The sequence below is a fragment of the Aotus nancymaae genome, unplaced genomic scaffold (assembly GCF_030222135.1).
Source record: "Aotus nancymaae isolate 86718 unplaced genomic scaffold, 86718_ANA_hifiasm-v0.15.2.pri h1tg000002l, whole genome shotgun sequence".
NCBI lineage: Eukaryota > Metazoa > Chordata > Mammalia > Primates > Aotidae > Aotus > Aotus nancymaae.
In genome coordinates this window covers 55,512,748-55,540,345 of record NW_026988413.1, presented here as the reverse complement: position 1 = coordinate 55,540,345, position 27,598 = coordinate 55,512,748, and the positions used below count along the sequence as shown (strand labels likewise).

At 38.6% G+C, this 27,598-nt stretch overlaps 1 protein-coding gene across 8 annotated transcripts in view; it reads left to right on the top strand.

Moving 5' to 3' along the window:
• GSAP (gamma-secretase activating protein) overlaps positions 1–27,598 on the top strand; it is a 223,683-nt gene that overhangs the window by 149,923 nt on the left and 46,162 nt on the right. For all 8 annotated transcript variants that reach the window (XM_064374846.1, XM_012466560.3, XM_021667865.2 and 5 more), the window contains 7 exons: positions 2,937–3,025; positions 8,070–8,139; positions 9,655–9,704; positions 13,873–13,977; positions 14,377–14,436; positions 15,832–15,875; positions 16,759–16,844. In XM_064374846.1, the coding sequence (XP_064230916.1) occupies positions 2,937–3,025; positions 8,070–8,139; positions 9,655–9,704; positions 13,873–13,977; positions 14,377–14,436; positions 15,832–15,875; positions 16,759–16,844 (504 nt within the window). The remainder of the gene's footprint in view (positions 1–2,936; positions 3,026–8,069; positions 8,140–9,654; positions 9,705–13,872; positions 13,978–14,376; positions 14,437–15,831; positions 15,876–16,758; positions 16,845–27,598) is intronic.

Below are 27,598 nucleotides of genomic sequence, written 5' to 3'. Positions count from 1 at the left end.
TCAAATGTCTGGGTTGCACTCCAGAAGGAAAAATTAATGTAGAAAGATGTTTTCTGCCTTTAAAGATCTTCCCATTTTAAAGGTGAGAAAATCTAGCTGACATGTCAGCTGGCTATCTCATTTGGGTAATTCCTGCTTTAAAAAAGGCCAAATATATGGTGATTATTTTTCTTTCTTTCTTTATTTTTTGAAACGGAGGCTCACTCTGTTGCCCAGGCTGGTGTGCAGTAGTGCAATCTCAGCTCACTGCAACCTCCACCTCCCAGGTTCAAGCGATTCTCCTGCCTCAGCCTCCTCAGTAGCTTGGACTACAGGTGCATGCCACCACACCTAGCTATTTTTTTTATATTTTTAGTAGAGATAGGGTTTCACTGTGTTCGTTTAGGATGGACTTGATTTCCTGACTTCATGACCCACCTGCCTCAGCCTCCCAAAGTGCTGGGATTACAGATGTGAGCTACCGTGCCTGGCTGTGATTATTTTTCTAATGAGAAAAATTTCCCTCTCTCCCCCAAAAGGACTTTTTTGGCCAGATATGTGTATGTATGTGTATATATATATATATATATATATATATATATATATATATACACACATCTAAGCTTACATATATAAGCTTTTAGGACAAAAAAGTCAGCTTGTACTATTATACTAATATAGTCACACATATTTAAAATAACAATAAGAAAAATTGATTTTTTCCCCTCACAGAGCATTTCTATTCTATTTTTCTTCATAAATATATTTGACACCAATGTCTTCCTTATTCCTGAAGCCATTTTTTGAGTCATCAAGCAGATTCCTAAAGTACCTCACCCTTACCTTGGTTGTAAGATCCTGTCACTAGTGTTTTCATCCTAAGCCACAAGTACCCATTTACCAAACTTTGGATTTTCATTTGTTCTGTAGTACATATTAAATTTCATGCATCTGTACCATCCCCAAATTATACATTATTTTTCACAGTAAAGTCACTGAGAGGCATTGGATCGAGTCTCTGTAAGAGCTCAAATATAAGGCCAGTCCTTCTTTTCTAAGGTTAATCTTGGGTGAGGGGATCTTTGACCTAAATTTAGATATCTGTGGTAACTCCATTCTAGCCTGTATCCATGGACTTCCTCCTAATTGCTGTCTTCTATGATATTTGCTCAGCTGTGACACTAACGAAATAAGTGGGTCATTATCAGTGCTGTACTACTTTCCCTGAGGGAAACCCAGTCTGTGTCCTACTGATAAGTACTGTCAGCCTTAACATGTTCATGTATCAGAAATATCTTATTTTCCTACACAAACAGTATTTGCCATAGTCCTGCAGAACTGGAGTGACATAGAATTGAATTGTGTTTGTTTAGACTTAAAAGTCTAGAAGGCTTGTGAAGTTAGGCTAAAAATGTCTTGGAGTGTGGCTGTGCTTCCAGTGGACCAGTGTGGCGCGTCCTTCTCTCCCTCCTACAGCTCGGCCTGGGCACTCTGGACATGGCGCCGGCTCTTACTTCAACCACTGGGCCTCACAGCTCTGCCCTGCAAAGGCTTTGTCCACGTGGCCGGCCTAGATTTATCTGCATCAGCGCTGAGGTTTGAGTCAGGGATCATGTTTTCTCTGTGGATGTGCAGTTGGCCCAGTTCAGTTTACTGAAAGTCATGCTCTCCCCTAGCTGCTGGCTGCTGTGCCTCCTGTCAGGGCTAACGGCAGGCACCCAGCAAAATTACTAACTGGAGTTACTGGTGCAATGAGCAAATGTGGAAGAATTTCTTTCTCTGTGATACTAACTGGATTGTTCAAGTTTTGAAACTGTGACCCTGGTCCTTTAGCACCATGCTTTACTCAACTGAAATAAGCCCCTGTTGCTGGTTGGGGAGGTGCAGAGGGTGGGGTGAGAAGGGGATTGAGGGCAATTATATACATCATTAAGATACCATGATATACAGTGAAAATCTAAAATTACTGATCACAGCTACTAAATAACAATGCACCAAAGTTTTACAATATTTGAATACCTGCACGTGTAGAGCTTTCTGGTATGACCCAAATTAGAACACAAATGTCAGGAAGTTCATTGAATATTAGGTTATCAGTAAGCTAGAGTAAACAGATTACATAAATTTCATAGGTATTAACTTATGAAAAAAGTGGAGATTGGGTAAACATTAAGTGAAATTATTAAAAAAAAAAATGGCATGGAGTGAGTGCGAACAACTTCCTCACTCCCAGCACATTGATTTCTCTCTTGGGATGTTTTCTGAATCCCTCTTGGATTTGTAGAAGGGTCAAAGTCAAACTTTAAAGTGTTAAACTTTAAGAAAATTACCTTTTACCCCCCTGTAGAATAACTAATACAGTAGTATATTTATATTTTCAGAAAGTTCAGATATGTCTGCTTTAGCAAATGATAGAACTGTGATAATTGGAAAAATTGATACCCAGTAGAACCCAGTTTGTCAGACCCTCTCATATGTTGCTGATGAGAGTGCAAAGTGATTTACAGGAATCTCCTATTTCAGAAGCCACTTGTTTTTAATGTGATGCTTTTTTACAAATACAGAATTATTATAATCTGAAATTTGTCTCCCTTGTATCTACTGTTGTTTCCGGGGCTTTTCAAAGACTTCCCTTTTCATATTTGCATTTCTTGAGTATCCTGTGGTTTTCATAATAAAATGCAGCTTCTTCAGGGCTCCTGAGGGTGTGGAAGGCAGGTCCTTTGCTGGGCTGATTGCTCTTTTGGGGTCCTGGAGCCACCATACATCCTAGAGAGTGGAACTGGAAACAAATGTACAGTTTAAGTCTTCTTGCGGGACCTTATGATGGTAGAATTGTTTTGTTAGTTTATAGTCGTTGTTGTAGGATTTACCAGAAATTACTCTTCCTCCTTGCTTTGGAAAAAATAATATGTGATATTCTAAGCTTTGTTACTAAAAGCCACCTTTCTCTGTAGGATCAAAGTGCTTAACTTTGTTGGTTGAAATCCACCCTGTTAACAATGTGAAGGTTCTGAAAGCTGTGGATGGCTATATTTGGGTTCAGGTAAGTAAGCATACAATCATCACTTACTCATTAATCAAAAGACATGCAACCTAGGCGAATTGGTGTTTACAAAGTGCTTTCACACTATCATTATCATATTTAATCCTCAGAGCAATCTTGTAGACTACTACAGCTGGAAGTATCTTCCGTTCTTTCTTTGCAAGCATGGAAATTAACTCAAAGCTAGCTCCTCTGACTCTGTTAAACTATCATTTGTTTCATAGTGATGTAATTTCTCATGATAAAATTTCAAATATTAAAGCACATTTAAGGCCAGGGTGGGGTAGGTCACGCCTGTATTTCCAGCACTTCGGGAAGCTGAGGTGGGCAGATCACGAAGTCAGGAGATTAAAACCATCCTGGCCAACATGGTAAAACCCCATCTCTACTAAAAATACAAAAATTAGCTGGGTGTGGTCACGTATGCCTGTAATCCCAGCTACTTGGGGGCATGGGGGCGGGCTGAGGCAGGAGAATTGCTTGAACCCAGGAGGCGGAGGTTGCAGTGAGCCTAGATCATGCCACTGTACTCCAGCCTAGTGACAGGGAGACAGAGCAAGAGAGAGGTTCTCCATTGTCAGCCAGTCCTTTCAGCTGCACATTTCCCCACCACTCCATTTCAAAACAAAACAAAACAAAAAAAAAACCCCCACACATTTAAAGTAAGGTTTAAATGGTCTATGTAATGTATTTATGTGGTTGACAGATTAAATATCTATGATTAAATGATTTAATCCCTGAATTTATCAACTTCATGAGTTGATGCAGAAACTGCATGTATAATGTGGACTAGTCAGTACTCATTATTTGCAGAGTTCGTATTTGCAAATTCTCCTACTCCTAAAATTTGTTTGTAACCCTTAAATCATACACTCATAGTACTTGGTTAGTTATTTGCAGATGTATGCTGAGTGGTGAAAGAATTTGTCACCCAACATGCACATTCACAATTGAGGTTGAATACGGTGATGCCCTGCCTTTTTTGTTTTAGCTCTCATACTAAAACGACTGTTGTTTTCATCTTTCAAATTTTTGTGCCTTTTCCTGGCAATTTCACTGTTTAAAGGGCCTCCAGGCATAGCTCTGAGGCACTGTCCAGTGTTCCTAAGTGCAAGAAGGCTGTCAGATGCCTTACAGAGAAAACATGTGTTTCAGATAAGCTTCATTTAGGCATGAGTTACTAAGCCACAAGTTTAAGGAGTGTCTTTAAATAGAAACACACAAAACAAGGTTATATACTGATCTGTTGACAAACATGTGAGTAGAGGCTTAAAAGAATTTATCCTTGTATGAGTTTGGATCGTAATCTGAAAAGACAATCCCGAACACCATAATCATGAATGTCGAAATCCTGAAAGGTCAAAATCCCTAATGTCTAAAGTCCCAAAAGTCACGATCACAGGATAGTTAGTATACACGAGTGTCTATACTTTCAAAACTGTTTATGTTATTATTTGCCTATTGTATAAAGTGGACTATGAAGTGTGCTTTTGTGTTTTGCTTCTCAGATAATTCTCCTTCTAAAAATGTCAATACAGCTTTAAATATTTTTAAAAATTATTTTCTTCTAGAATTAAATTTTTGGGATTTTGATCTTTTGGGATTTCAGTATTTAGGATTATGGCATTGGGGATTCTGTCTTTCAGGATTATGATCAACTCCCTTTGTATCTTCCCTGGGAATGATGGTTCAGTATTCAGTATACAACATTTGTGGTGACTTTACAAAACTTAACTACTGAAAATACATTGAATCTAAAGTATATGTTCATGCAGTGCTGCAGCAGAATTTCATCTAATTTTACATTTTATTACAGGGTCAAAATATTTCTTTTGGTCTAGCTGGAGTCAATTTGCACCACCCAAAGTATCTACCTCTTTGTCTCCCAAGCTACTACCAGCCTCCAGCCTATGGGCCTCCCTATTCTGGTGTGTTAGAAGAGAGGGTTGTCTCTCTCTGCTCAGGGTCCGCCACTGTCAGCCAGTCCTTTCAGCTGCGCGTTTCCCCACCATTCCTGATTGCACTGTGGGTCACTTCTCAATTCCAGACAGGGGCCTGGCCTGAAGCTCCCAAGGTACATTCTGCTACCTCAGGAAGCTACTCTGTCTACACTGTCATCAGTGTGGGGGCAGCTGAGGGACAGAGCACACTTTCCTTTTCTGTTCTGCTCTTTGACTTCCTCAGCATCTCTAGTTAGGGCTGTATAGATGCTGGAGACATGACTGAAGGATTGGGGTAACTAAAGGCAATTGGAGCATAGAAAGGGGAAAAGTTTTTAAAAGCAACTGGTTGTATACATTGTGAATATATTAAAAACTACATATATATATATAAAAATGGTTAAAATGTTAAATTTTATGTGAACTCAATTTTTACAAGTTAAAAATGGCTGGGTGCAGTGGCTCATGCCTGTAATCTTAGCACTTTGGGAGGCCAAGGTGGTTGAATTGCCTGAGCTCAGGAGTTCGAGACCAGCCTGGCCAGCATGGCGAAACCCCATCTCTACTTAAAATATAAAAATTAGCCATGCATGGTGATGTAATCCCAGCTTCTCAAGAGTCTGAGGTAGGAGAATTACTTGAAACCCGGGAGGTGGAGGTTGCAGTAAGTCAAGATCATGCCATTGCATGCCAGCCTGGGCAACAGAGTGAAACTCCAAGTCAAAAAAAAAGAGTTAAAAGTATGTGGAACAGGACAGCATCTATAGGCCAAAGAAAAAGTCCCCACTCAAACAAAGTAAAACCTGTACCCATTCTTTGGACCTATTTCAGTTCCTAACCCTGCCTCCTGCTCCCATGTCTATGCCTCTGGAGAGAGAAATTCCTCCAAACCTCAGTGGCAAATCCCCATCTTTGCCCTCTGGAGAAATAACATTTACTGTCCATTGAGTTGGTCTTGCCCTGGAATCTATTTCCTTTTTCTTACAAAAACATCCATGGTGATCTCCAGTAGCACATTTCTCTAACTGCATGTGTAGTCTTGACCACCTACACAGAGGAGCTTCAGCAGGACAGTGGCGGGTGGGGCTTGGATCCCAATCCGGGACCCTTTGGGTGTTCCCTTCCACCATGAGGTGTGTCTTCCAGACAGTTCCAGTGGGTAATTACACACCCTCTACACACCTAGACTACACATTTCCAAAGACCAATATTCATTCGAAGTCTAGCTCCATATTTGTGAAGATAAATTTTCCTAAGGAAATATAATCTCCATAGAGTCCTAGTTAAAATACAAAAAGCCACCTTGAATGCTTTTGTAGAGCTGTGTCTGAAGCCTGTCTGTTGTTGGCATCTAGGCCTTACTCTAGGACCACCTTACAATAGAAAGAAAAAAAAAACCCCTACCTAAATGGGACTTTTAAAATAACATTCTCCCTGATTGTTACAGGAAGACTAGGTAAAGGTTTAGAGGTTGGCAGTTACACCTCTTCAGCACCTCAGTCCATGTCACGTTCCTAAGCAGGCATGCCCTGGACACCTCTGTAGACCTGGAGTAGGAGCATCTCCATATTTGAGGCACTGAACATTTTTTCTTCTGTCATATATGTAGTGTCATTCATCTCTGCTTTTCCTCAACGCTAGTATACAAAGTATCTTGTTTGATGTGTGACATTTTACAAATCATGAGACAATTATTGTATTATTTTTGTAGCTGAATTTTTCATTGCTATTTTATAATTTTGACTTTATTGCTGTGATGCATGTGTTTTGCTTTTCATTTCTAAAAGAGAACTCAACTATACATGTTCCAAAAGTTGCCTAGTCCTATTTTTATTCTGATATTATGAAAAGTTAGGACACTAGGAAGTAATAAAAAATCATCCTAAATTTTAGTGAGACTAATGATTGGGAGATTGGGACACAAAAGTTAGGCCCTTTCATATTACTTTCAAGCTTTGGGTAAGGAAAATAGCAAAATTCTCTGGTCTTTCATGCCACAAATAAAACAGCTTATTTACAGTTTCCCTTTTGAGTCATCCTGTGACCAATTTTTCCTCATTGTCACAGCTGACAGGTCAGGACTTGGTTGCTGGCAGCCTGCTTTGTCCTGTAGATAGACACATAGTGGTGGGTTCATATGGGAGAGCATGGAGAAAGAGAAATGGGGTGGATTTAAGCCTTTTCTTCCCAGTGACAGTCATTCTATGCTTTCAGGCTTGTAAATCATCAACCCATGTGACACCATGACTCAGTGTTCTTTCTTGACATGTTCTGGTTATATTGCGCTTTGTCTCTTGGATGTGGGACTTTGGAAGTTCTTGTGGGGAATATGTTGACTTGGCTCTCAAGTTATATACTAGGTTGAGTTGCACAACTATATTGACTGCTCTGTGTGTGTGTGTGTGTGTGTGTGTGTGTGTGAAATAGAACATTCTGTATAAATGTTGTTTGCATTGTTTTTGATTGGTTTCAGAATCATATATTCCAAATAGGAAATACCATCCCTAGAAATAACTTCAACTTTAGCGTCACTGTTTATTTTACTTTATTTGTTTTTAGACAGAGTCTCACTCTTTCACCCAGGCTACAGTGTAGTGGCACGATCTTGGCTCACTGCAACTTCCACCTCCTAGGCTCAAGTGATACTCCCACCTCAACCTCCTGAGTATCTGGGACTACAGGCACGTGCCACCACACTTGGCTAAGCTTTTGTATTTTTTTGTAGAGACGGGATCTTGCCATTGTTGCCCAGGCTGGTCTTGAACTCCTGAGGTGAAGCGATTCACCTGTCTTGACTTCTCCAAAGTGTTGGAGTTACAGGTGTGAGTCACTGTGCCTAGCCAGGAGCCTTACTATTTAAATAAGTGAGGATAGTGTTGTACTTGAAATCAATTTCCCTCTGGAAAACTGAGGTCCTGAAGGTGTTTCCTTTTCTTGCTTGCTTTGGCTTGTGATATGTGTGTGTATAGGTGATTCCCCTAAACTCTTCTGTGATTCCCAGTTTCTTCAATGGAATGTAATAGTACAGTCATCAAACACAACTTTGGAAATACTTGTTCGAGCAAGATACTTAATTATAATTATGATTAATTTCTTTTTTACAGTTTCTGTACCCACATGTTGAAAGTCATCCTCTTCCAGAGAACCATCTGTTACTGATTTCAGAAGAGAAATGTAAGTGTATCTTTAGTTGGAATGTGTGGATTTCATGAATGGCATATGGCCTCCTAGCATGGGACATGATTGAATCTTCTAGATATCCATCTGCCATTGTCAAGGGTCCACTGACCTTTGCTGTCCATATGAGACCTGGAATTCCTTGGGAAGGGCTTTTCCTTTGCCCCCCAAGTGTTGTTTCCCTTAGTTCTGCTCAGCTTTCTCATCCTGGGAATGATGGACTCTTGCATACATGGATTTGCAATTTTGTCCTCTGGTAGAATGTTTGTAGAACAGTTGCACAGGTCATTTTTGTCTTCTTTAGTTCATTTGTCTTTTGGATGTCTGTCACAATGGATAACTATACTATAAAAGAGATGTTTGGATGGAGAGAGGGGAAGTAGCTAGAAGAATCCCATGGCAGAACTTGAGGATGCACACTAACTTAGACAAATTCAGGTAGAGGCAAATAAGTTTAGGGCGTAAAAGGTTATGTCCTTCCTTCCATGATGATTTCAAGTTAGGAGAGGGGGAGGAAGGACAAAATTTACTGATGGAACTTATCTAGTAAGCGGTCTTTCACATTACAAGATGAAACTGCTAGTTTATAGTGTTTGTAGTTGGAAGGACAGGCTTGAGGGGTAAGGCTGTGTTCGGTCTCTAAGCTCTTGTTCAGTTTTGTAACTTGAATCAGCAGAAGGTAAATATGGCTGAATTTAAATTGTTACTGTTAGAAAGGGACCATCTACACAGATCGACTTTAGTGTTCAGGGTTTTGTTCATGTGAAATTGACCCCTATTAAAATGCTTCCCCAGAATGTCTCGTATGATGAGTTTTCTGTCTGGTATGTTCATACAAACAAGTGTTTGGGATTTGGAAATTGAAGATAAACTCTGCCAAGTAAGCCCTTGTTAGCTCTATACAAGACTGATGGTATAGGGGAGTCAAGTACTTGTTGAGGGAACCCAGGGAAGCAGGAGAGCTAAATGCTTCATGTGTTGTTGATATTGAGGAACAGAATAAATGCAGGACTTGAAATTAACTGTAAAGGGAGGATGGAGAAAAGTGGGTTTTAAAAAGTTTTTGAACCTCTATTGTGAGATTACAGTTTGTAATAATATTGTTTTGTGGCCAGTTGTTCAATTTGCATTGCTTTTTTTTTGAGACGGAGTCTTGCTCTGTCGCCAGGCTGGCGTGCAGTGGCACAATCTCGGCTCACTACAACCTCTGTCTCCCGGGTTCAAATGATTCCCCTGCCTCAACTTCCTGAGCAGCTGGGACTACAGGCACGCGCCACCATGCCCAGCTAATTTTTTGTATTTTAATAGAGATGGGGTTTCACCATGACCAGAATGGTCTCGATCTCCTGACCTCGTGATTCGCCCACCTCAGCCTCCAAAAGTGCTGGGATTACAGGCATGAGCCACTGCGCCCAGCCCTGCATTGCTTTTATAACAATGTTTTTACAAGTGTTATGTAAAAATAGTACTCATATTTCCTTAAGGTTAAATTATCTTTTTTTTTTTTTAAAGATATTGAAAAATTTCGTGTCCGTGTCGCCCAAGAAGATGGAAATAGAGTGGTAAAGATTTGAAAACCTTTTTGCTTCATAGTTTTTTCCACAAAGAACTACATTCCTAGATTGTTAAAGATAATGTTACTGATACATGATTTTTTCTTTATTTGATGTCTTTTGAAGTATAGTCTTTTTGTTTTAATGTGTAAAATGCTACAAATATACATGAAGTTAATTATCCCTTTTCTCTACCTCAACCCTCAATCTCAGTATCCTGAGGTAGCTAATAACAGCCTGTATGAGTCTTCCCACAGCTTTTACCTTGCTCATGCAAACCTATGCAAGGTTAGATGCATGTATGTGGGGATTTAATTGTTTTTATTAAAGTAGCATCATAATACATTTACCTACTGCTTTTATGTTTGCTTTTGCTTAGCAGGTAAAAAGAGATCAGGAGTATCCCTATGGGTTACTAAAATAGAGATATAACTAACTGGTTATTTATTCTAATTTATATATATATACACACACACACACACACACACACACACACACACATTATAATGGGATCATACCATATATTTATACCATGTATAAAATCATACTGTATATCATACCATAAATGGGTTTCATTGAGTGTAATTATTTTTTCTTGTCTTCCACAAGTACTTTTTAAAAAAATCTTTTTTTAAACCTGGTATGTATCCTTGCATCCTTTTCTCCACACTAATAGTCATCTCCTACCCCCACCTCTGACCCACCCAGGGTTTTATTATTCATTTCTTACTCATTCAGCTTTGTGGAATTACCTACCAGTAAACTAGAATAGCTCCAATTCAGTCTCTTTAGAAGTAGATAATAGTCCCTGGTGTGGATAGACATTCACTAAATTGCCAATTTTTTGTTTTTGTTTTTGAATTATAAATCATCTCAAACTTTTTTATTCCTATAGCTTTATGTACTGGTACATATATTTCTTTGAGCTATATTTCAGGGATGGATTGTTGGTTTGATAGGTACATTTAATAAATTCCAACAGATTTTTTCCAGATTGCTTTCTAAAAAACCTCTAACAATTGACAGTTTTTTTTTTTTTTTTTTTTTTTGAGACAGAGTTTCGCTCTTGTTACCCAGGCTGGAGTGCAATGGTGCGATCTCGGCTTGCCGCAACGTCTGCCTCCTGGGTTCAGGCAATTCTCCTGCCTCAGCCTCCTGAGTAGCTGGGATTACAGGCATGCGCCACTATGCCCAGCTAATTTTTTGTATTTTTAGTAGAGACGGGGTTTCACCGTGTTGACCAGGATGGTCTTGATCTCTTGACCTCGTGATCCACCCGCCTCGGCCTCCCAAAGTGCTGGGATTACAGGCGTGAGCCACCGCACCTGGCCCCAATTGACAGTTTTATAAGCAAAATTTAAGAGTACGTGTTCCCTCAATTCTTATCATGAAAAGGTATATTTACCTTTTAAAAAATTTCCAATTTGATGAGTGTAAGTTGATAGCTTATTATCTTAGTCTGTATCTCCCTTAATATTAATGTATTTCAGCATCTTCTCCAAAGCTTGTGGCTATTTGATTTGCTTTTTTGAAAATTGTTTAGTTGTATCCTTATCTATTTTCCTACTGGATTGTCTTTTTCTTGATAATTTGCATAGGATCTTAATACGTTATTGATATTAAAAATGATTTTCTTCAATATTTAGTCTGCATCAAAATTGTCTCTGAAGATCTTAACATTTCTCTAAAGATTGTAAAGTTAAATGAACAATTGAAACAGAAAATGGCACTTACTAATTGTGTATCAGCTATTGAAAGACTCAAATCAAGAAGCCTGCCTGGAAAATTGCCAGGAGAAAGTGTGTCGCTAGAGCTCTGGGCTACCATTGTCCCGCAGGGGCTAAGTGGATGGGAGCACAATGACAGACATGGGCCAGGGGTCAGAAGAGAGTCAAGCTTCAGAGGAAAGATAAAGGCTGAATCCCAAAGCCAGTGATCAGAGTTGAGAAGAGTTAAATAAGCAAGTTGGGGTCAGTAACTGGGAATGAGCATAGATCAGGGGACTGGCTGATGAGAAGAGGGCTTGAGAGGGGAGAGGGCAGAAACAGACACACACTGGCAATGAAGGGGACATCTGTCAGCAGCCCAGAAAAGATTCTGCCATTCAGGATGGTGCAGCTTTAGCATTCCTTAATTCAAATGTGTTCTTCCAAGAAGTACTTCTGCCCTCATTCTTAAAGACTTAGAGGACAGCTTCATACAGCATAAGTATGATAACATCTCTATGATGCAGGGATGTTACGAAGTATATGCAATTCCACATATTCTTCACAACATCCCTGCATGATAGAGATGGTATTATGCTTATCCCTATTTTTACAGAGAAGATAGCAACCAGGATTCACAGAGATGAGGTGACTCTAGAGAGGAACAAAATTGAGATTTGAACCTGTTTATGCCACAGTCGGACATTCATGTTCTTGTTAGTGCATACCTTTATCTGGAACGGTTCTCAAATCTACTCCAGCTCAACAAATTTCAAAAAAATGATTGCCCAAGGTTTAGAGACAGACAGGTCCTCTTGGATCTTTTCTCTGGCATCACTTTCCTTTTGTCTGACTATAATGGACAGGGCAGGCAGGAAATAGTGGTTTACATCTCTTTATGCCACATGGCTCCCTTAAGTTGCAGGTTAGCCTGGGTGGAAAAATCCCTGTTAGGATTAGGGAGAGTTTAGGCATGAATATGGACCATTCTGGTGTTTCCTTTTTTTCCTCACTTCTTCTACCCCAACCTGTCTTTATTCTTTACTCATCTATCTCAATGTGGGTTACTTTTGGTTAATAAGCATTTTGAAGAACATTAATTCTTAACTGCTTCTGTTAAATTATTTTGAGGTCAGCTGATGGACTGAAAGGGCAATGAGAGGATTCCAGGACATGGATTCCAGACCTTGCTGAACTAACTATGCAGCCTAATCTAACTGCTCTGGGCCTCAGTTTTCTTACCTGTTATGGGATTGAATTGGATGGTTTCTAGAATCTCCTTATTTTAAAGTTCCATAGTTCTGACTTTGTTACTTAGTAAACAGATGTTTTATACCTGTAATATCTTTGGCAATTTTCTCTTGCACACCTTATTTCATTTTCTGCCTCTTTTTTTTTTTTGAGATGGAGGCTTGCTCTGTCACCCAGGCTGGAGTGCAGTGGCGTGATCTCGGCTCACTGCAACCTCTGCCTCCCAGGTTCAAGTGATTCTCCTGCCTCAGCCTCCCAAGTAGCTGGGATTACAGGTGTGTGCCACCATGCCTGGCTAATTTTTGTGGTTTTTTTTTTAGTAGAGAAGGGGTTTCACCATGTTGGCCAGGCTGGTCTCAAACTCCTGACCTCAGGTGATCCACCTGCCTCGGCCTCCCAAAGTGTTGGGATTACAGGTGTGAGCCATGCCTGGCCCATTTTCTGCCTTCTGAAAAAACATTCCTTGAGCACTGTTACATGCTAGAAATAATCAGGGAATTGGTAATAGAAACGTGTTGTAGAAGAGTGCATGCTCATTAATTAAAATGTAATTGTCATAGAAGTATGCCAGTGCACCATAGGAAAACAGGTGAGGATTGTACTACATCTGGGGGATGGGAGGGAAGGCTTTGTGTGGAACACAATGTGTAAGTCAGGTCTTGACGAATGAGTAGTTAAGTATTGCTGAGAGATGGGCAATAACATCATACTCATCATGGAAGACATAAAGGTGAGAGGCATGCCCAAAGCTGCATGGTTGGTTTATGGCCAAACTGGGGTCATTGTCTATTACTTCCCACTGCCAGGCCTGAGCTTTTTCTTGGCATCACAGCCTCTATCTTTGGTAGTGGAGGCTTCTTGTCTGCAGAGGCTTGACTTGAGAGAGTTAGGTATAGAACAGTAAGTTCTGAATCTTCTATTAATGCAGCTATTGATTTGTGGGAGGTATGGTCTTGCCTTCAACAGCCTCAGCCTGTCTGCTAAACTAAGAACAAGAATAAAATTATATGTTATAGGGTGGGAAGAGGAGGAGGCAATGAAATGATGTCTTAAAACATTTCTGGAAAGACTGTGTGCTAGGGGTGGGGAGCTTCTAACCGTGAACTGTGGAAATATTTACATGTATCATAAAGGTAGACATGGAAAATAATTATGAATTCCAGATATGTTGTCCTTTAAAAGTTATTAATTCATTTTTTTTGTTGTTGTTGCATTTTTAGGTGATTAAAAATTCTGGCCATCTTCCAAGAGACAGAATAGCTGAGGATTTCATTTGGGCTCAGTGGGATATGTCAGAACAGAGATTATACTTCATTGACCTGAAGGTAAAAAAACTAGTTTGTGGCCACTCTTTTTTTTTTTTCAAAAATTATATTTTTTTTAGAGATAGGGTCTTGCTCTGTTGCTGAGGCTGGAGTGCAGTGGTGTGATCATAGCTCACTGCAGCCTTGAATTCCTGGGATCAAGTGATCCTCCTGCCTCAGGCTCCTAAAACATAGATTACAGGCATGAGTCATAGTGCGTGGCCCCAGCACCTTTTTATAAGAATGATTTGATTTTGACATTATCATTACTGTCGTTCATTAATCACTACATTTTCATTGATGGAAATTGTCAATTAAGTTTTAAATATAATGAAAAGATTTTCATTATTGTTTGCTTCTTGACTGCTTCCTTTTTTTCTCCTAGTGTTTTTTAATATGTCATTCTGTTTACTGTTTTAGAAATCAAAGAGTATCTTAAAATGTATCCAGTTTTATGCTGATGAGAGCTACAACTTAATGGTAAGTTCAGAAAATGATCACACTACAGGAAATTTTATGATGCATTACTCTTTTGTTATCATAAACAACACTTTAGCATTCTTGATGGTTGTGTTAGTCACTTGTATGAGCAAGTAAAATAGTTCTTGCCGTTTTCAGGCTTCAACACCAGAAACGTCCGCTAGCTGAATGCTCTACATCAAAGAAACACACATGAGTGGGGATTAGTAGAAGATACTAGGTTGGTGCAAAAGTAATTGCGATTTTTAATCATTCAAAATAATGGGAAGAACTACAATTACTTTTGCACCAATCTAATAATTGGTGTGGTCTGTAAGCGATAGCTTTAAGGGGTTGCACTTTATTTGACCCAAAAGGACTTGTGAGGATGGTGGATTTGAGAATATAGAGAAAAGTCAATGACAACATATAGTTTAACCAAAATCTAGTATTACCCCTGAAAAAGCTATTTAGAATGTTAGCATTGTGTTGCATCAGTGAAGAAAAACTTTTAAAAATAGGAAAACTTAAATTTTAAGAATTTGAATTTTAAAAAATAAAAATTAAAAAAAAGATAGCATTGTGGTGCAGAGTCATTAATATCTTTGCAATGGACAGTACTTTTTTTTTTTGTTTGTTTTGTTTGTTTTTGTTTCTTTTGAGATGGAGTCTCACTCTGTTGCCCAGGCTGGAGTGCAGTGGCATGGTCTCTGCTCATTGCAACCTCCGCTTCCTAGGTTCAAGCAATTCCTCTGCGTCAGCCTCCCTAGTAGCTGGGATTACAGGTGCCCGCTTCCACACCCAATTAATTTTTGTGTTTTAGTAGAGACAGAGTTTTACCATGTTAGCCAGGCTGGTCTCAAACTCCTGACCTCAAGCAGACCACCCACTTTGACATCCCAAAGTATGAGCCACAGTGCCTGGCCTATTCTTCTTGACCAGGACCAATGTTGCTATCTAATACAGACTGTTACGCCATTGGAAGAATTGCACTTACCCCTCCTGCCCCTTCTGTTGGCTCATCTGCTCTCCTTCTAAGGACATCTAAGGACACACAATCCTTCCTTCCTTACACTGTCATCTGTGTCTTGTAAAAGGTGGTTGCTTCCAATTGGCCTATGTACAACCTGTTTTTGATATTCAAATCTAAGACAAAGTTTGTCGAGCATTAGCCCTTTAGGAAATAAATATACATCAAGCTCATAATTGTATGTAAACTTCAGAGTATTCTTAGTGGACTTTCTGTCCAATGGATTTGGAATGTAACCTCTGAAGATAATAATGGTTAAATGGGCTTTCTATTATTAGGTAAGCACAGTATTTTTCTGGTTTACTTGGGTCTGCTCTGGTTTTCAGAACTGTCATCACTTACTGTCATTTTGGGTTCATTTTCTTCTGATTTTTTTTTTTTGACAGTTCGAAGTACCCTTGGACATATCATTAAGCAACTCAGGATTTAAGTAAGTTATTCATAGGGTGTTACTAATTTTTATAGATACTTGTGGGCAAAATGATTATATTTATTCCTACTTTATTCTATGCAGATAAGAGTTTGATACTCTGTGTACATCCTTTTTTTGTATTCCCATTCTCCATAGCAAATATAAACAACTTTATCAAACATGAACCCAGAATTTTACATATAAAGTCAATTGTATTGATTTTCTTAGCCATTTATTTCTGTAGCGCATCTCCATTTATTTTGATGTATGGATATACTCTTCTCCCTATGATTAAATAGAAGGATTCATTGGGTCAGAGAGAGTTACATTGAGAAGCAAACATCAAAACACTTTTTGTTGCCATCAAAGAGGATGTCAGAGCTCAATCTACTTGTAGCTCAGCTGAGTTGGCTTTTTTCTGTTCTCCTTTTTGCACAAAAGACAAGGTTTTTTCCTTTTTCCACTCTATTTTACATGTAGTAAAAACATGAGACACTTCTGAAAAAATAAGCATAAGTCCATCAATATGCAGAAGAAATGAAAATCTTTCTAAATTAGAGTAATGATAATCCTGAACTGTTAAGTATTTCACTAGCTTTACTTTATCATATATGAACATTTAGTTGTGCTTATTTTCAAACTAGTATATGCATTACTTTATATCAGAAAATTTATAAAAATGTAAGATGAAAGTAATATTTTTTACTTATTACCAGGCTGATGTCATATTATATACCATGTATTTTGAAAAAAACTACAGAATTTATTAACCAAAAAAAAGTTATCTACTTAAATTTCTGGGGAATGTGTTTCTGCTTCTCTGGGTATATTATTTAGTGGTTACTCACATCCTTTATGAAGGGATGTATTTTTAAATGAACTTCTCATTCTATGTTCTTAGACTTGTCAACTTTGGATGTGATTATCATCAAGACCGAGAAAAATTATCCAAACACCTAAGTCTGTGTGTTTTTACCAACCATACAGGTAAACTATGGTTGTATTTATCAGTTTATTCGATTGTCCTTGAGTTCTAGACAAAATTTACTTATCATTTAGCTGTATGTAGTCTGAAAATATAATAGAGCTACATTTTTATATTGGTGATCATATGGATTGTCAAATAACAAGTCATCTTCTTTATTAATTTTAAATATACACTGTCTGTATCAAGATAGCCATAGTTATTTTATTTTATTTTTTTTGAGACAAAATCTGGCTCTTTTGTCAGGTTGGAGTGCAGTAGTGCGATCTCAGCTCACTGCAACCTCTGCCTCCCAGGTTTGAGCGATTCTCCTGCTTCAGCCTCCCAGGTAGTGGTATTACAGGTGCCTGCCACCACGCCTAGCTAATTTTTGTATTTTTAGTAGAGACAGTGTTTCACCATGTTGGCCAGGATGGTCTCGATCTCCTGACCTCGTGATCCACCCGCTTTGGCCTTCCAAAGTTCTGGGATTACAGGCATGAGCCACCGCGCCCAGCTGCCACAGTTATTCTTAACAGCAGAGTTATTCTACTAGTAGTTATTATTTGTATGATTTTAATAGAGGAGATGGATTTGTATTTAATCAGTCTACATTTTCTCACCTGCTCCATCTTTTAACAAATGGCAACCAGCAAAGGCTATGCTTTCTGTGTCAGGATTCCTGACGTGTTTGGTTCTAAACTTATGTACCTAGCTTTAAGAGCCATGCTGCAGCCTACCGATGTAACAATTAGAGCTTGACATTAAGTTAGTAATGTGAAATATTTTGTTCCTTAATTTTAGTTTTTATAGATAGAAAAATACAGAGGTGAAGAATACCTAAAAATGAGAGATGAATATGATTACATTCAATAAATCTGGTGAAAAAAATGCTCATTAACCTTAGTCATCTAAATAATCAGCTCTATAACGACATATAATAGCCATTTTTAATATCTCAACTTTAGTGGACATTTACTCGAGTTAAGTAGCATTTGGACTAAAATTGTATTCCTTTGAAGCCAAATTATTACAGGTTATTCACCCATTAGGCCAACCTTTATCCAGCACTTACTGTTTGCTAGGTGTTGGGGATGTGATGATAAGTAAAACTGCCCTAATCTTTATTATCATAAAAGTTACTATTTGGTGCAGATTTTATACATTACATAGGTGCACACATAATATTTAAATGGAATCATATTATGAATGAGCTAAATTATAGGAAGAAATGAAAACTTACAATGGAGGTTTAATAGAAGATACTAATATCTTCAACCATGTTCTAATTCAGCCAGTTCATCCTCATTTCTGCCTCCCTCCTGTAAGGTATATTGCCGAGTTAAAATGAGGAAACTGAGGCCAGCGAGAAAAAATGAGAATCCAATTTATTCAGCTCCTGGGCGAGGTTCTGTGGTCCAGGAAGGGGCCAGAGAAGTCGCAATGGGCTTCTCAGGGCATGGGGTTTTATAAGAAGTGGAGGTAGTTGATTGGTCATTGGGAAACAAAGAGCAGACAATTTCATTGGTAAGGAGATTTGATTGATTGTTAGGGAAACAAAGAGCAGACAGTTTCATTGGTAGGCTGACTGGCTGGGGAGGTTAATGTTAAACTGCCATTGGACAAATTTTCCGCGGGCTTTTTAAATTTTGAAAGGGTTGAGTGAGGAATGCAGGAGTGGGCGTGTGGAGCCTGCATGGAGAAACCAGATAGGAGCAGGTGTGGGGAGCCAGTACAGAGAGATAAGTGTGTCCATTTGGCTCTTTAGCGAGGCAGCCGGCCTTACACCTCCAATATACTCCATCCCATCCCGTTCTTAGTCCTAAAAATTGCCCCCTTTCCACTTCACTCCTACATAATCCGTTCCCCTTTTTGTCCCTCCAGGACTGTCCCCCCAGGTCTCCCTCAGCTGTACTCATCCCTTCATATACTAGTCCTGGGGCACTCAAGAGAGTGGTATTTCAGTGGAGACTTGAAGGATGTATATAAGCTAAGAGCATGTCACTGCAGTAAAGTGAGTGAGAGATAGAGAAAGCTGGAAAGGTAGGCAGGGGCCAGGCTATGTAGGACCTTGTGGATCATGGGAGGATTTTAGACTTTATCCTAAGAGTGATGAGAACTCATTGAAAGATATTTTTTGTTACTGTACAATTTATTTTGAGAATATGCAAGCTCACTGAAAAGTTCAAAAATACAATAAACATCCATGTACTTTTTACTCAAACAATCATATCATTTATGGTATTTACTTTATCATTCTCACTTTATATAGGTATCATTTTCTTCTTTTTTGACAAAGTCATTCAAAATAGGTTGCAGACATCATAACACCTAACCACTAGGTAATTCAGCACATACCTCCTTTGACTAAGGACACTCTTCTACATAATCTCTGTTCCCTCATTACTGAAATAAATTAATCACATTAATCAATAAACTTTATTCATATTTTCATAATTTTTTCAAAAATGTGTGTGTATATATAAATAAATATATATGTATATAACTGTAAAGTCAGGATTCCATCAAGATTAATGCATTACATTTGGTCATTTAAATCTTCGTAGTCTCTGTTAATGTACAGCAATTTTCATGTCTTCCCTGCCTTTCTTTTCTTTTCATTGACATATTGAAGAGTCCAGGCCATTTGTCTTAAGGAATGATCCACATTCTGGATTTATCTAATTGTTTACTTACATAAACATTTAACTTTTTCCTCTATACATTTCCTGTAAAGTGGAAGCTACATGCAACTGAGCAACAGCATAGTTAGACATGTTAAGTGTTTTTAGTGAGAATACTTCATAGGTGATGTTGTAAACTTCGTTTTTTATCAGATCAGGGGTCTGTAATGTCAGGATGTCCTACTGTTAGTGATGCTAAGTCTGGTCATTTGGTTAAGTGGTAGCCACTGTATGTCTTCCTTGTGAAGGCACATTTTAACCTCTGAATTAGTAATTTGTAGGACAGTGCTTTGTCACCATGTGACTATTCTATTCTCTAACAGCTTTTCACCTGTCAGTTTGAAGATTCACTGATACTCCTTCACTGAAGTGTCTATGCAGGCAGTCATGTGATTGGATGTGTATTTTCAAATGATCACTGTGGCTGCTGTATGGAGGACGGATTGGAGGAGGCAAGAGAAAAAGTGGGAAGATGAACAGTTAAGATGAAGTCTAGTTCTGCATTTGAAATAAGGGTGAACTAGGATAGGCAGTACAGGTAGAGAGAACTAGATGGGTTTGAGATGCATTTTAGAGACGAAATTGAGATAATTTGCTATAATTTACATTGAAGAGGAGTGGTTCTCAGGTTTCTGGCATCAGCAAATGAGTGAACAGTGGTGCCATTTACTGAGGTATAGGGGTTTTGGTGGAGCTTAGTAAGATTGTGAGTTTTGTTTTGGACATTTTGACTAAAAGATCTGGAGCTTAGAAGAGGGTTCAGAACTGACAGTGAATAAATGTGGAAGTTGTAAGGCCATAGCTGGCATTTGAAGCCATGGGGGAGTATCTGGTCAGGAGGGAAGACGCTAATAAGATCTGGGAACATAAATATATAAAGGTTAGGCTGAACATCCAAAGGAAAAGGAAAAAAGAATATCTGGAGAGAGAGAGAAAGAAAGAAAGAAAATCAGAACAAGTATGGTATTACAGTAGCTGAAGGCACAGGGTACTTTCACAAAGAATTGACTGAATAGATAGTAAGAGGTAGAGTCTGCTGTGTCTAGTAGCATGAAGATTACTGGGAGCTGTTTGTGTTGGGGAACTGAGGTGAAATCTTGACTATGCTGGGTTAAGTGGCATATGGAAATTGAAAAATCATAGCAGCATGTGTAGACATGAGAGAGGGACCATCTGGAAAGGGAAATAGGATTTAGGGAATATTTTAAGACAGTAGAGACTCTAGGATGTTTGAATGCTTACAGCGTATATTTAGTGGAGAGGAAACAGGACAGTACTTGGCAGAAAGGAATAACTGGTACAGTGAATTTGCTTAGAAGGCAGGATGGGATCCAGAGCTCACATGGAGGGAGCAGGGTAGGTTCATCCCTATTACTTTGCTTTATTAATTTATTTGTGAATGAGACGGAGTCCTGCTCTGCTTTGTCGCCCTGGCTGGAGTACAGTGGCACGATCTTGGCTCCCTGCAACCTCTGCCTCCTTGAGTTCAAGCAATTCTCTTGCCTCAGCTGCCCAAGTAGTTGGGATTACAGGCACACACCACCATGCCTGGCTAATTTTTTTTTTGTATTTTTAGTAGAGATGGGGTTTCGCCATGTTAGCCAAGCTGGTCTCGAACTCCTGACCTGAGGTAGTCCACCCGCCTCAGCCTCCCAAAGTTCTGGGATTACAGGCATCAGCCACCACACCTGGCCCCTGGTACTTTGCTTTAAATCTGTTGCATATGAACAATCACCTTAGGCTTTAATCTTGTGAAACTTTTTATTCCTTTTTATATTTTCACAGGAATTTTTCATGACCATTACTAGTTGTAAGTTATAAATGGGGCTAGTTATGACATATTTAATAAAATGTTAGGTTTATCTGACAAAAAATGTGGAAAAATCTGTTTTTCCCCTTCTCAGCAGTGTCTGGAAGGGTAGACAATAAGCTTCACTCTTCACAATCGGCTTTGAAAAAAAACCCGTTTCAAATGAGATGCTTCCAGGTTTAAGATGAAACAAGCCAGAGAAGCAAGCTTTTGGTTTTTGAATAATAAATTGTTCATGTGTTTCCCATAATAGTCTTCAAAAGTGGTTTTTTACCTTTGTTGTTAAAATCGACTCCAACAAAATAGGACTGGAGAAGGAAACAAAGAGTCTAATTTAAATGTGACTCCCTCTATACTAGAAAGCTGAATCCTCCACTGGCATGGAGGCCAGAAACTGTGGTTCATGAAAGGAATGCTGATAGACTTAGGCCCTTATACAAACTTACTTCAACTATTTCCATTAATGATGATGATGTGATAATGTTTGACATTTCACTATCACATTATGGTAATCAGAAACTATTTTGTCCTTTCAGCATTACATTTTATATTCTTGAAAGCATTTGTCCTGAATTTCCCTGCCCTAAGAAGTAAAGACAGCTGTCTTCCAAGGAACTAGAGGTTACAATCTGGGTGAGGGGCATGCTCATGAGATTGGTGGTGGGCAAAAGTGCTGCTGTCACTGCTGCTGTCAGGCCACTTGTGTATTATTTGACATTATAAGTTTATATAGATTTTTCTAATAAAACGGATAAATCAGACTTTCTAAGCATTGAAAGCATATCTTACTATTTCCCTGTCTGATAGTCAACTCTGAAACTGTAGTGCTCTTGTGTGTTTTAAGTCAGTGGCTGTAATTCTTTCTTGTGCACCACCTACTGGGAGGTAGTGAGTAGGGAAGTGTGTAAATTCTCCTTCCTATTCATATTACTGCAAGAGTTGCTCTTCACAAGTTCCTGAATTAGGCCTATGTTTTAGCACTTTATAGAGCTTTTCAATAATTGCTCCAGTGAGATAATTTCCCTTGGAAAACTTTGTCCACAGTAGTTTTCATTGTCCAAATGGTTTCCCCAAGGCTAGCCAATGTTGAGATGTTATCTTCATCATTGATGAATATCTGGTTACACTCTTAAGAGCATCCTTTATTTTTTTCAAACTGTGACTTCCCCCAGCTTGTAAATAGCAGCAAGATTGTTATGGAATAATAGTATACCAGCTAACCTTTGTAGCCAGGTATAACTTCTTTGCAATGAACAATCTAACAATCTCTTTATACACAATATCTTATTTGGTTATCTCATAAGAACCCTATGAAGTAGGTTCTATATTTTCTTTATTTACAGATGAGGAAATTGAGGCTTAGGTAATTTAATTAACTTGCCTGAGGCAATATACTTAGCCAAAAGCAGGATTCACATCCAAATCTGCTGATTTCAAAAGTGGTTCTCAACCTGGGTTCACATTAGAATCATTTAGTGAGCTTTAAAAAATACAAATGTTTGAGTCTCACCCCCAGAGATTCTGGCTTAATTGTTCTGAGGTGGAGCCTCAGTATCTTTGATCCCAACTAAGTTTAATATGCTGTCGGGGTTAAGAACCAGTGATCTAAAGCTGTGTTGTCCAGTATGGTAGCCACTAGCCACATGCGGCTATTTAAATTTAAATGAATTAAAATTTTAAAAACCTGGGCTGACTAGAAGACGCTAATGTGAGCCACTATCACAGGGAAGAACAAAAGTGGCCAGTAAATACAGCACCTTCAACTGAATCATTCAGGTGTTCACATTGGGACTAATCAAGGAAACAACTTGACCCATGGAGAATGGCATAAAGCAAGGCAGGATAACAGCCCACCCAGGAGTGACACAGAGTCAGAGGAACCTCTGCTGCCCAGGGAAGTGGTGAGTAAATGTGTGACCCCAGAAACCCATGCTTGACTAATAAAGAAGAAAAGAGAGAAGTTCCAAATAAGCACAATTAGAAACGACAAATGGGATGTTACCACTGACCCCACAGAAATAAAAATAAACATCAGAAACTACTAAGAACATCTCTATACACAAACTGGAAACCTAGAAAAGACAAATTCCTGGACGCATACAGCCTCCCAAAGCTGAACCAGGAAGAAACTGATTCCCGGAACTGGCCAATAATCTCCCATATTGAATCAGTAATATATAGCCTACCAACTGAAAAAAGCTCAGTACCTGATGGATTCACAACTGAATTCTACTGGATATACAAAGAGCTGGTACCGTTCCTACTGAAACCCTTTCAAAACATTGAGGAGGAACTCTTCCCCAATTCATTCTGTGAGGCCAGCATCATCTTGATACTAAAAACCTGTCAGAGACATAGGAACAAAAGAAAACTTCAGGCCAATATTCTTGATGAACATTGATGCAAAAATCACCAAAATACATGGAAACCAAATCCAATAGCATGTCAAAAAGCTAATCTACCACAACCAAGTAGGCTTCATCCCTGGGATGCAAGGTTGGTTCAACATATGCAAATCAATAAATGTGACTCATCATATAAACAGAATTAAAGACAAAAACCACATGTTTATCTCAATTGATGCAAACTCAATACCCCTTGATGTTAAAAACTCTAAATATACTAGATATTGAAGGAAAACTTCAAAATAATAAGAGCCATCTACGACAAACCCACAGTCAACATCATACTGAATGGGCAAAAGCTGGTAGTATTTCCCTTGAAAACTGGCACAAGACAAGGATGCTGTCTTTTACCACTCCTATCCAATATAGTATTGGAAGTCCTAGCCAAAGTAATCAGGCAAGAGAAAGAGCATCCCAAATAGGAAGAGAGGAAGTCATTCTATCCCTGTTTGCAGATAACATGATTCTATAGAAAACTCCATAGTCTCGGCCCAGAAGCTCCTTCAACTGATAATATCAGCAGACTTTCAGGATACAAAATCAGTGTACAGAAAGCACTAGCATTTCTTTATACCAATAAGAGCCAAATTAGAAAGGCAATCCCATTCACAATTGCCACAGAAAGAATAAAATACCTAGGAATACAGCTAACCAGGGAGGGGAAGTGAAAGATTTCTGCAATGAGAATTACAAAACACCAATCAAAGAAATCAGAAGATAAAAACAAACAGAAAAACATGGTCATGGATAGGAAGAATCAGTATCATTAAAATAGCCATACTGTCCAAAGCAATTTGCAGATTGAATGCTATTCCTATCAAACTACCAACAACATTTTTCACAGAACTAGAAAAAACTATCTTAAAATTCATATGGAACCAAAAAACCTGAGTAGCCAAGGAAGTCCTAAGCAAAAAGAACAAAGCTGGAGATATCACGTTACCCAACTTCAAACTATACTGCTGAGCTACAGTAACCAAAACAGTCTGATACTGGTACAAAAACAGGCACATAGACCAATAGAACAGAGAACTCAAAAATAAGGATGCACACCTATGAATACCTGATCTTCAACAAAGCTGACAAAAGCAATGGGGAAAAGATTCACTATTCAATAAATGGTGATGGGATAACTGGCTAGCCATGTGTAGAAAATTGAAACTGGACCCCTTCCTTACAGCATACACAAAAATCAACTCAAGATGGATTAAAGACTTAAATGTAAAACCCAAAATTCATAAAAATTCTAGAAGAAAACCTAGGCAATACCATCCTAGACATAGGAATGGGCAAAGATTTCATAACAAAGACATCAAAAGTAATCCCAACAGAAGCAAAAACTGACAAATGGAATCTAATTAAACTTGAGAGCTTCTGCACAGCAAAACAAACTAATGGAGTAAACCAAAAGACCTACAGAATTGGGAGAAAATAATTGCAAACTATGCATCTGACAAAGGCATATCAAGCATCTGCAAGGTATACTTACATTATAAGACAAAAACAACTCCATTAAAAAGTGGGCAAAGGGCATGAAAAAAAAGACATGCGGCTAGCAAGCATATGAAAAACTCAGCATCACTGAGGATTAGAGAAATACAAATCGAAACCACAATGAGATACCATCTCATACCAGTCAGAATGGCTATTATTAAAAAGTAAAAAGAAAATAACAGATGCCACAAGGTTGCAGAGAAAAGGGAAGACATACACTTTTGATGGGAGTGTAAATTAGTTCAACCATTGTGGAAAGCAGTATGGAGATTCCTCAAAGGCTAACAGCAGAACTACCACTGGGTCCAGCAAACTGATTACAGGGTCTATACCTAGAGGAATAAAAATCATTCTACCATAAAGACATATGTACCTAAATGTCCATTGCAGCATGACTCAATAGCAAAGACGTGGAATCAACCTAAATGCCCATCAGTGACAGATTGGATAAAGAAAAGGTACATATATACCATGGAATACTGTGCAGCCATAAAAAGGAGTGAGATCATGTCTTTTGTGGGAACATGGATGGAGTAGAAGCTGTTATCCTTAGCAGACTAACGCAGGAACAGTAAAATGAAATATCTCATGTTCTCACTTAAAAATAGGAGCTAAGTGATGAGAACTCAAGAGCACAAGGGAACAACAAACACTGGGATCTTCTTGAGGATGGAGGGTGGGAGGAGGAAGTGGAGCAGAAAAAATAACTATTGGGTATCAGGCTTAATTCCTGGATGATGAAAGTATCTGTAAAAATAAACCCCTGTGGGCCAGGTACGGTGGCTCATGCCTGTTAGCACTTTGGGAGGCCAAGGCGAGTGGATCACCTGAGGTCTGGAGTTTGAGACCAGCCTGGCCAACATGGTGAAACCCCATCTCTACTAAAAATACAACATTAGCTGGGCGTGGTGGCACATGCCTGTAGTCCCAGTTTACTCGGGAGGCTGAGGCACGAGAATTGTTTGAACCCGGGAAGCAAAGGTTGCATTGAGCTGAGATCGCGCTACTGCACTCCAGACTGGGGACAGAGCAAGACTCTGTCTCAAAATAAATAAATAAATAAATAAATATGTAAACCCCTGTGATGATGAGTTTATCCATATAACAAACCTTCACATGTACCCCTGAACCTAAAATTTAAAAAAATCCTGTAATACCAGCTTTTTGGGAGGCCAAAGTAGGATCACTTGAGCCCAGGAATTCAAGATCACCCTGGGCAACACAGTGAGACTCCAACTCTAAAAAAATAAAATAAAAAAATTAGCCAGGCAAGGTGATGCACGACTGTGGTCCCAGCTATTTGGAAGGCTGAGATGGGAGGATTACTTGAGCCTGGGACGTCAAGGGTGCAGTGAGCCATATCTGCACCACTGAACTCCAGCCTGGACAACAGAGTGAGACTCTGTCTCAAATAAATAAATAGTATGTCAGTCATACTATCTACATTTTGAGTGCTCAGTAACTGCATGTGGCTAGTTGCCACCATGTTGGACTTTACCAGGTATAGAACATTTCCATTGTCAAAGCAAGTTCTTTTGGATAGCTTCAGAGAGCCTGTGTACATACCATTTCACCTTGCTGTGTCTTTTTTTCCCTTTGGGATTGAGTGGCGCAACTAAGCATAACAATTTGGAAATACTTGCTTATAAGTTCTGGTTATGGTTCTTAAAATATGTAATTAGGTACATTTATTCTACATCTCACTGTTTTCAAAATGAGAAAAAACAACTTTTATTCTCTAAAGGGTGGTGTGCAGATAATTTGCTAGAATGGAGGTTATGATCTATGTTGTCATGTTCATTTCCCAGGATAAAATCCTAAAAGAATTAGTGGGTGAATAAGTATGAATATATTTAACCCTCTGTGAAATTAGTTGACTTAATCACTACTATTTGAGAATTGTGTAAGAAGAACATGTTCCCTTGACAGTATTCATTATTTAAAAAACTACTTTTAAAGGAAAATTATGGTGCTTTGTTTTAACTTTTATTTATTACTAGAGAGTCTAAAGTGTGTCTTTTTAAAAAAACAATTCATGTTCCTTGTGATTATAGTTCATAACAGAATGGATAAACCAGTAGTTTTTTACAGATAATGTTTACTGTATGAAAGCAGTCCAAGTAGTATATGAGACTTTTGTAACTTTTACTATTTTGTTTATGGTTTAGTGATAGATTACTTTTATTCTCAATAAGCTAGCTGTAATTGTAAAGAAAAGTTGTTATTGTGTGCTCAGTAACCATAACAGTCATTTTACATCTAATAGAATTGTTACCATGTTATCTGATGAAGTTATTCTTTTCTGCTGTTTTGTGTTTAGGATATTTCAATAAAATGTACTGATGGCAATATATTGCAGTGTTAAATGTCATTAAAAATAGTCA